At 39.4% G+C, this 11008-nt stretch overlaps 1 protein-coding gene across 1 annotated transcript in view; it reads left to right on the plus strand.

Annotated features, from left to right (window-relative positions):
• The window catches only part of TNFAIP1 (TNF alpha induced protein 1), a 17272-nt gene extending 7847 nt beyond the window's left edge, over positions 1-9425 (plus strand). The window contains exons 6-7 of the mRNA XM_009278273.2: positions 2615-2810; positions 4030-9425. Of these exons, the coding sequence (XP_009276548.1) occupies positions 2615-2810; positions 4030-4248 (415 nt within the window). The 3' untranslated portion in view covers positions 4249-9425. The remainder of the gene's footprint in view (positions 1-2614; positions 2811-4029) is intronic.
• Positions 9426-11008: the final 1583 nt, after the last annotated feature.

The following is an 11008-nucleotide window of genomic DNA, read 5'->3' on the forward strand; positions in this document are numbered from 1 at the left end:
CAAGTGATGCACAATGCAATTGCTCACCACCTGCTGACCGATGCCCAGCCAGTTCCTGAGCAGCGGTCCCCAGCCAACTCCCCCCAGTTTCTATACTGAACATGACGTCGTATGGTATGGAATACCCCTTTGGCCAGTTTGGGTCAGCTGTCCTGGCTGTGCCCCCTCCCAGCTTCTCGCTGGCAGGGCATGAGAAGCTGAAAAGTCCTTGACTAGTGTAAGCACTGCTCAGCAACAACTAAAACATCGGGGTGTTATCAACATTATTCTCATACTGCATCCAAAACACAGCACTGTACCAGCTGCTAGGAAGAAAATTAACTCTATCTGAGCCAAAACCAGGACAGGGGAGAACACAACAAACTGTATCTGTTGAAGTCTAGTGTATAGTTCAGTTGTGTGAGAAATGAACAGAAACAAGGGACAAGAGCTAAGAACGATGAGGCTATTAATAGTGGCTGATGCAAAGCTAATGCAGCCATAATCCTTACCTCATCGGTTTAGCTTTACTTTTGAGTCTGCATATACCTCTGCCAGCACTCTTTGACCTACAGAAATTCTTGATGCTCCAGCACCCCCAGTGCCTCTAAACAAATTAATTATTTGGTTACAAAGGAAAGTATCTGTTCTGCTCAGGAACAAACAACCCAGATAGGGCCAGGGCAAGAATTTACTGGCTTTCCTCCTGTATAAAGTAACATTACTTATTTAGTTTTATGCTATAACTATCATGATCCCTTTGTTACGATGCTATCAGAATGGCTTTGGATTTTCCCAAACCAGTCATTGAAGCGATGTGAGTAATCCTTTATGCTATGCAGAATCCTCATTTTCAGCCTTTTCGGTCTGAGATGCAATCTTGGAAGCTTTTTTTCTCTAGACAAACTGATTGTCTATCTGTCAGAGAGATGGATTCTAACAATCATGATATTTAAGGTAGTCAGGAAACGCTGCCTGCGGGAGTGCTGAAGAGTAGCCTGTTTTTCAGCAGACTGCATTCTGTATCTGCCAGTCATATTGCACTCCTCCCTGTGTTACCCTTTAGCTTACGGCAGTGATGCTAAAGCAAGCACAGAATAGCATATTAGTCACCATGGGCCTGGAAATGTAAACATACTAGTAATGAGAGCAACAGAATCCTAGATACCAGGAGGTGCTGGCATCTCAACTAGCTGTAGGGTTCTGATTATTCCTTGTGCATGAACCTGCATGCCTGGATGGTATTTAAATGAGGAATCTTAATTTAAAATTCCACACTGGCTGCTAGCAAGCAAAGATTTTTTTCTTTCTGTTCTCCCTAATCGACAGTATAAAAGGAGCTTTCTCAGTTACATTGTCAGTGTGGTCTAATAATGAAGACTTCTACATTCTTTTCCCAGCTCTGCCACTTGATAGAGCCTGGGACTTGTCACTGGCTGAATCCCAGATTGCTTTATCAAATGGTTCTTGCGAGCTGAAGATTTTGTCTGGTTGCACATCATGCTTTTTTGATTTAGATCTGAACAGAAATACTTCTCGGACTAAGTATTTTATCTAAAGCCCAGTCGGCTGTTCTTATTAGCAGTGTCTTGATTCGCAAGTATTTCATAGCCTTCCTGGACCACTGGCAAAAGTTAAGATACTGCATACAAAAGTACAATGTCATGTCTCTGGGTAGGTTCTTGGCAGCAAGGTGTGAACCTTGAGCTTCTGGGTCCAAAGAGTAAGGAATTTTACTGTTAAAGCTAGCAAGGTTGGCTTTGTTGTCTAGGCAATAATATGTTCACTAATTTCCACATATCCGCACGTAATTTCCCAGCCACCTATAAAAAGAGACAAAGGGGCACAGAGTACTTATTTTTGATACAGCTGCATTCAAGCTAATATTGGAGGAGTAAGGCTTTTAGTTTTTTCTTTTTTTACTTGATCAAACTGGACATTGATTGGCCACGATGTTGTTACTTAAGTAAAATATTTTAAATTTTAAGAATAGCTTTCCGATAGCTTTACTTGATTTTAAAGCTGTAATACTATGTATATTTTAACTTGATTTTAAAGCTGTAATACTGTGTATATTTTAAAGCTGTAATACGGTGTATATTTTTCTCTAGAACATCTAGATCTTGCTTTGAAAAGTAATTAAGATCCTACATTGCGCTGGCTGTCAATAAAACTTAGTTTCCTAAATTTGTATGTGGTTACATGCAGAACACCTTGCTTTTTAGCTGGCCTTCTAACATGCGTTGACTCTTTGGACTCTTTGGACTTTTGCTGTTACTAAGCTAAAGAGAACTGCAGTTAGCATGTGATTTAATCGTCTTGAGCGTCAGTCAAGAGATAGTTGTAGATAGTTGATGTAATGATTTGGGAAATTGTGCTGTCGTTATTAATTGTATCACTTGACCTCTGAAGGCTGGTGTGTTTGCTCATGGGGATCAGAGCATCTTATTTGTATCTGGAACTGGCTATTGCCCTCTCTTTTCTTGGCAGCATATGGCAATGAGTCACTACTTATTTGTGTTCTGAAGTTAGATCAATGCTTAAAACTGTGGTGGAATAGGCATATAAATTCTGTAGAGGTGGCCAGTTGAAAAACCAGAAAAACCTTATTCCTTCTTTTGTTGCTGTGTTTCAGTAACTCAGATGACAACTTACTGAAGAACATAGAACTGTTTGATAAACTCTCTCTCCGATTCAACGGCAGAGTTCTTTTCATTAAGGATGTTATAGGGGATGAAATCTGCTGCTGGTCTTTCTATGGACAGGGTCGGAAACTTGCTGAAGTCTGTTGTACCTCTATAGTGTATGCTACAGAGAAGAAGCAAACCAAGGTAATGGAGTTTTATCCACCTGTCTCTTACGATTTAAAAAAAAATCAGGTTGATGATACATTGGAGGAAGACACAGATTTTGTATAACTTAAGACAAATTGCTAGAGGCAAGCAATGTCATTTATTGGAAAAGCTTTGATACGAGCTCTCCTGAATATTGACTGGAATTGATGGTCAGTGACATCGAAATTCGTAGGGTGGCTTGCTGCTTAGAGGGCTGCAGGATGAGCTGGTGTCTTGGTAAAAGATGCCGCATACCGGATAGAATTCCGAGAAGACTAAATATGTTCGCAGGTTTGAAGAAGGAAAGACTGAGAATGGTAATTCTGAATGCACGTGTGTTTTAGCACTAGTCTCTTAGAAAGTTGATGGACTTTGTGTCCCTAAAGCATGTAAATGCCTTTAAGTTCTTCTCTAATTAAATAAAGTAAATCTAATTCTGCTCCTAATTATACCTGCATAAGTTTACTTCATTGCAGTTACTTTGTACTGTGTTTCACTTGCGCTGATGTAATCATTGTATGTAATTGGACTAAATGGTTGTGTCTGGGAGTATAAATTTCTCCAGTGTTGGAAAATATATGCCAAAAAGGAGAAGACTGAAACTGATCTGTCCCAACCTGAATAACTTAAATGGATGGGATGAAATTAATGAAATGGAAACTTGAGCTCAAACACTGTTTAGAAACACGATATTTTTATCATTGTACTTTTATGTGCAAAACTATAGAATATCTGTTAAAAAAAAAAAAAAGTTCAGCAGGAGTGCAGATTCCCAATAATCAACCTATCTTGATTTCCCCACATTTCCAGAGATTCTTTTCATAGTCTTCCTGCCTTTGATGAGTTACATGCATGAAAATATGATAGTGATTACCATGACAAATCTACAGAGTTTCCCTAACTTCAGGAGTTACCTGCACCACTGCAAGTCAGAAGTTAAGGTGACCAGGGTCCAACATTAGCACTTAAGAATTAGAAATACTGTATTCCATTCTAGAACAATCTAAAAGAAGGGGTGATGTAGGCGATTTGGTGGTGGGAGTAATCCTCTGCTAGGAATTAGACTGCTTTGCTCATCTTCCTCATTTACAGTTGTTTTACTTTCTTTATAGTGTATGTCTTTTTTATGGCTCAAGTATCTTTTTACTTATGGGTATGTGTTCCAGTCATGTTATCCTGTATAGATCAGGAAAAGGACATGTGCTGTTTTTTCTAGGTTGAGTTCCCCGAGGCACGAATTTATGAGGAAACACTAAATGTCTTACTATATGAAACACCACGGGTTCCTGATAACTCTCTGCTGGAAGCAACAAGCAGGAGCCGAAGCCAGGCATCTCACAGTGAGGATGATGAGGGTTTTGAACTTCGTGACCGAGTGCGCCGAATCCATGTGAAGAGATACAGCACCTATGATGACCGACAGCTTGGCCACTAGCATATCAGTCGAGGAGAAAGGGTTTGGTGTCAAGGCTTGTATTGATTTTCTTTGAGGGAGATCAGGAAGTAGGGAGGGATCAGTTGGACTCTCTGGATTGATCTTCCTTTGGCTTCTTGGCTCCCTCGAGATGCAGATGGGCATTTGTGCGCACAAAGCAACACTAAAGGCCAAGGGCTTTGAGAACTAAGATGTTAATTTTGCACCATGTGCTTTAAATACAGACTGGCCCCCTTTTCATGCCATGTGAGGAATGGAATTCGGAACACCGATTCTGACAGTTTGCGGTTATTCTTTCATATCTAATGACTTGCCAGTTTTCTTACTTCCTGTGAGAAGTACTGCTTTTCCTGAACGAGATGGCATGATTTGAAAATCTTTTTCCAGATACCTGCCCTTTTAGGGTTTTGTATAATGGAACTTCCAGTTTTTATATCGAGATACTGAAGAGGGGGTGGAGAGAACTTGAACATGACTACTCTTAGCAAACACTACATCTGATAACCCCCAGAAGAAGTGGTTAGCTCTCCAATAGTCAGGTGCCCTGCACATGTGATTTCTCCCACCACTTTCCCCCAGTACACATACAAAAGTTTGTGTTCCAAGATAGGTGTCTTTAAAACTCATTAATTCTAAGGCAAGCTCTTCCAAAGAGGTAAGAGTCAAGTCATCAAAAAACCTCCCCTTGTGAAAAATGAGAAAACTTTTGAAAATATGTCTAATGACTTGTCTTGGGAGATGGAGAAATGGGTATGGTGAAGGAAGAAACTTCTTCAAGTAAGAAAACTTCAGGAACAGATTGTGGCAGGGTTGCCATTGTTTAGGCTTGTGATAGTGTAAACCTGTTTATATAAACAATGGCAATCTGGGGAATTAGTTTTACATTAGTTTCCTCCTGTGGCCCAAAAGTGCTATTTGATGTTAAATTTCTCAAGCAAGCAGGGGGAAGAATTGCAGTGACTGGGGAAGTATAGACAAAACAACGTTTTATAATGCTAGATAATGTTCACATACTGAAGGGGGAATTCAAGTTTTGTGTTCTGAATCCCTTCTAGAGCATAGAATTTGAAGTGGGAAGAGAAGAATAGTCATAAAAATCTTGTTCTAGCATGAAACTGCAAGAGGCTTTGGACACAGGAGAGAGGTAGCTTATACTGAATTTTAAACTGAAATAACCACTTTTTTCCTGAGTGCTTGGCTGGGTGCTAATTGTAAAGAGCCTTTCAGAAGGAGTCAAGGCTGCTCTGCAAATTGGGTCTCTGGAAACAGTTTCAAGTTTAGTATGAAAAGTTGTTAATGTATTTTTAAATGTTTGCTTGCATGTTTCAGCTGTAGGTTGCAGATTCAAATTTTACCACTGTCATAAACAGTTACTACTTGATGGCTGTTCATTGGCAGCTGTGGATATGTGACAGCGGTGGAGCATGCTCCACAACTGCTTTTGTGTTCCCACATTGTACATGAACATGGAAGCTTCAGATTCTGTGATGGTTAGTCTTGAACTGCTTTGACCAGTGCCAAATCTACCTGTAAGTTTTAAAGGAAATTACTGCAAAAGCCTGACAAGAAAATAATCCAAAATTAATACAGTGAAGTCATAAGTAGAATTAAGATGGTGGATGGTTTGGTAGTAATAGAAGCAGGGGAGGGAACAAAAAAAAATTATTTCCACTCATTTAGGCTTTTGAAAATGAAATTGTTGAGGCTTGGTAAGAAAACACTAATGGCTGCAAACTTTCAGGATTTTATTGCCTAGCCAGGCCTCTACATGTGGCAAGCATTCACTTAATTCTCCTCACTTTCAGGAAGTAGCATTGCCACAGTAATGCACCTGCCTTTTTGTGAAAGGCCTCTTTAAAACTCTAATCACATCTTTCCTTTTTATATTGCTTTCTGTAAGTTGTTGTTTTCCAGCTGGTTTTTCTATTGTGCCAGTGAAAATACAGCTGCTGAGATTAGTTTTGACAAAGGTTTTTGTGGGTTTTTTTCTTTAATTCTGCTATAGTGTGATGTGGATTTTTTTTTTTATTATTTTTTCCCTCCACTGATATTATTTAAATTACACTGTGGTGGGTGCTTTGAAGCTACCAGCAGAGCCTGTAGTTATAGGGTCTTTGTGCTGTACTTAATAGCTTCAGTTTATTCTCTTGTACTTTTTTTCACCTTGTCACAAATAAGACTGCCATTTAAAATTCATGTGTGGCACTTCTGTTTCTTGGCAAATGATTTATATTATTTTTTTCTTGTTACTATCATAGTGAATGTTAACAGATTAAGTAAGTGATGCTGGTAGCCTTGCAAAACCGTGTTTAAAAGAAGTTATAAGCAGAAAAATGTCATCTTTGCATTTCTTTGCTCTGGGGAGTACGGGTATGGGAAGGAGTGCGTGCAAGAGAATGAGTGTCAGATCTGTGTGCTAGTCCAGAGGCTTTCATTCCATAGTTGGATTCTGTACTCCCAGGATTCATTAATGAAATGGATTAAAATTGTGAATTATCACACTATAAGAAGCAGAGAAAAGCTTGTGTTTTGGTTTAGTTGGTTTTCTTTTTCCGTTTCCCATAGTCAACAAGTAGTATTAATATCTGATTTGAATTTAGATTAAATTAGGGTTGTGAGAATCTTTTTAAAAGTGCAGAATAACTTCTTGGTATTTGTAGAATATGGAGTATCAGTAAGAACTGTAAGCAGTTATGAATGTTTTTTAAATATGTACAGATACCCTTTTCATTTCACCTTTCATTTCACCTTCTTCTCTCATCCCATTCATTCTCCCTTCTCTATCCCCAATTACTACTGATCACAAAACATCTGCTTTTAGATTAGGATATGACTAGAACTGGAATGATGTTAAACAATGTTTGGCCACTGTGGACAGAACACTCTGTCAGTCTGTAAGCTTTATTCTTTATCTAATTGCATAAACACTAAAGCTTTGTCTATTCAAAAGATGCTTCAAAACCATGGTCCTGGTGTTCTTTGTCCCAAAAAGATTTTCAGGATGTGGCTGAGAGATCCCGGTTGGATTTGACTAGCAGTTCTATAGTTCCCTCCACTGGTGGACAGATAGGAATGGGAGAACATCAGGAAATCCTCTGTGTAGGTGTGTTCTGGGAAGTGTGCTATTCGGACATGCACAAGGCTAAAATGATTGTAGTATTAGAGAGCCCTTCCCTAGGTAGGGCTTCTATACTCGGGTTTCTGATAAAATCTGGAATGCCCTCAGTTATTTCTTACCTGAGTGCTTACATAATTGAATAATTTACATGAAGCCTCATTAAGTCTAAATGTAGACATGGATGCAGCCATCACTTACACAGTTCATGGGTTGAACATTTTTATAATCCATGTGATAGAACACTTTATTTTCTCTTAAGAGTCCTGCTTATCTGGAACTGCTCCAATACAGGATGTTAATTGAATGTCCTTTCCACCAAAATCATGGCATCTTGATTTATACAGTCTCTGTACTACCAGGTTCTGATAATTTTGAATACTGTAGTTTTGATGTAACACATGCTTTGTATTCTCATCTTAATCATCCTTTACTTAATTAAAAGCTATAGATTGTTTTGACAAGAACATTCTAGAACATATTTTTACAGCCTGGTATAATGGAGAAAAAGTGGCACTGAAAAGGATAATGCAGTTTTGAAATGCAACATTCACTTATTTGTAGTAAGCTGTCCACTTCTAGAGAGAGTGAACAGCTGTGCTTCCTAAGACTCATCTTTGCTGGCTTCAAATATCACAAATTATGATCCCTATTAAGACAATATAGTTTTCTAATTTTATGCATTTGTCTGCAAGAGACGTGTAATGGCTTCCTACATAGACCATCACCAATGGATGTGTTTACTGATGTGCCTGTGAATTTATAGTAGCCTTTAGGAGGAAGAAATGCCTTTTTGCCTCATTTGTAATGTATGAGTTCTAACTACATCAGCGAGCATTCACTAGCTGCTGGAGCTCTTTTTGAAACCATACGGTCCTCTTCACTCCTAAATTTACATGAACTTTTGCTCATTCAAATATTATATTAGCAGACTGAGAGAATGAATGGAAAACATTAACTGACGTCTATACACAAGTACTGTAATAAAGGGTTGCATGTTTCTGTAATGGGGTCCTCACATATTGCAAAACAGCCTCAGTCTTTCTATGGAGAAGGAGATTTGGTGCCTTGAGTGAATGTCTTATGTTAAACAGCTTTTCAGTATCAGTGTTAATTAGGCAATAATGTCAAAAGAGAGAGCTCTGCAGGGTAGCAGCCTCCAACTGCTTGATAAATGTCGAGACAAAACTAAATGTTTAACCTTCACCTTGACATTTAGTTTTTGGAACAGGAGACATTTATCCTATCGTAATGTTCCATTCTGCTGACTTTTTCTCTCTTGCACTTCTTGGTTAAAATATAAAATAACTGACCGAGACTGGGAGGGCATTGGAGGGACCGATACTATGGTGTTATTGAAAAGCTTCATTCTGCTTGGAATAGGCAATGCTTATTGTGGTTTTGATTAGATATTTTTTTTTTCCTCGAGGTTCTTTAATTTTCAGACACAATTGACTCTTAGAAATACTGATGAAGTATACCTTAACCAAATGTGTCTGGCCCAGCAGTCTTTGTCTTACACAATTACGATTATATCCTCTGACAATCCTTGGCATTAAATCTTTACAGACAAATTTCACACCATCCATTCTGTTAGGAGAACTGAGGTTTTATTAAGAGGTGAGTGGGTGTGAGTCCTGTTTCCAACTTTGCCACTAACTCGGTGACATACAGCAAGTCAGTTTTTCTGTATGTGCATAATTTTTCCTCATCTGTAATAAAATGATGGTAAGACCCTCTCCTACCTCAGAGGGATGTTGAAGCTTAATTTGTTTAATAATAGTAAAGGACTTTGGATTTCTATAATATTTTGTATCCAGAGGATAGCAAATATGATTGCTGATCTTGTTTAAACTGACATTCTGTGATCAAGCTGTTTTCTTATAGCATCAGGCTTTGTTTTATTTTTATGTCCAACTTTTAAGGGTCAGCCTTATCGATAAAATACTTAGTTAATGCAGTAACCATATTAGGTATTGATTAAAGTGTTTTCTCTTTTATCAGTGCATTAAATGGAAATAGAACACTAATAAAGTGTTATATTTTGTCTTCTGTGATTTTTCTCCAGCATCATAACTTTTTATTTGTCATGTTGGTCTCTGTACTTTTGTTCTGCATTGTAGTTGTGATCCTCACCAAGTGTGTAGGATTCCTGAACCACGGAAATACTGTATCAGCAAATGGCTTTTGTATTATATGGAGCTGTTGCTACCTTCCACCCATGCCCTGCAAGTGTGCCTCTATTTGTAGCAGGTGTCAGTGTACTTACAGGTACACTGCAGACAACTGGTTTTGATTTTCTCTGGGCTTTTCCTTTAATTGTAGAGCAATTCATTGGCTGCAGTGGTTTTTCATGTTCATGGAAATAACTTCATTTCCTAATAAGAATCACAGAGCATTTTGATCTTTCATTAAGTCTATACACAATTTGTATTACCACAAAGGTAACCTAACTTGTATTTTGAAAATCTTTAACCTTTCTTGACTGACAGAGCAGCCTAGCAGGGACTTGGATCCAGAGATTTAGTCTATGGTCTGCAGTAGGTGTGCTTTTGAGGTAGCCAACATAATCTTATCTGTCTGTTCTATTTAGCTGTTCTCTTTGCTGCTGTTACCCTGCTTTCTGAGCTAAGCCATAGTTTTTTTTGTTGTGAGCAACAACCACAAAAACTATTCCACAAAGTATTTGAGTGTCTTTGAAGGAAGTTGGGTAATCCTTCTGTTTGGAAAGGTGAGAAACCTCTCTTAAGTAACTGTGGTTTCTAGTGCATACTGGCTATTCTTTCCCACAGTTGTGTTGTTGAGAATTGGTTTACCTGTAAGGTAGGTACTTCTACCCCAGCTTTATGTTGTGTGAGAGCTTGTAGAAAGAGTCTACTTTTATTCATCGTGGTAGGACTTTTTGTTCTTGTGACTGGGTAATATGATTCAGTCTCCTCTATCTGCTGCCTCTTTCAAAAATGGAACAACTCTTCTCTTCTTTTTCCCATTTCTGCCTGCACTAACGGAGGTCTGTCTTGTTCCCAGTGTAGTCCAGCTCCTCCTGCCTGCCATCTCTTCTTTTTTCTGCACTGTTCCCTTGGGAGCTCTCCCTTTGCCTGGGTGTTCCTGTGGCGTCTTTTCCTTCACAGCCACAACTAATGTAGGATTTTCAGCAGTAGCTGGAGGACTTAATTGAGGGCGAGCTCTGGTTTATTAAGTATCCTGAATGCCCCTGCTAAAGGAATGATCTTGCCTACATCCTTATTTGCTTCGGAAGGAAGAGCTTGAACGCTTCCTGGGCACCCCTTGTGATTTTGAAAAGTGCCATCCTTTTGCTAACATCAGAAAGTGCATCAAACAAGCTGAGTATGCTGTTCACTTTTAGTGGAAAATACGGAAATAAGCACCAGAAAAAGCAGATTTAACATACGTCACTAACCTGATGCTTCAACCCCCTTCCCTTCTCTAGAGAGGCCGGTGTGCCACTGCTGCGCTCCCGGGGAGGTACTGAACATCTGGGATCCCCGCGCCCCTCCCGGGCTGAGACTCCTTCAGGACCAGCGTGGGCACGGGCTGGTACCGAAGGAAATCGAGGCTCCCGGGCAGGCCGGCGGCGCCGGGCCCGCGCCCGGCCGGGCACCGTGGCGGCCGGGGACACCTCAC

Source organism: Aptenodytes forsteri, unplaced genomic scaffold (assembly GCF_000699145.1).
Source record: "Aptenodytes forsteri isolate BGI_AS27 unplaced genomic scaffold, ASM69914v1 Scaffold66, whole genome shotgun sequence".
NCBI lineage: Eukaryota > Metazoa > Chordata > Aves > Sphenisciformes > Spheniscidae > Aptenodytes > Aptenodytes forsteri.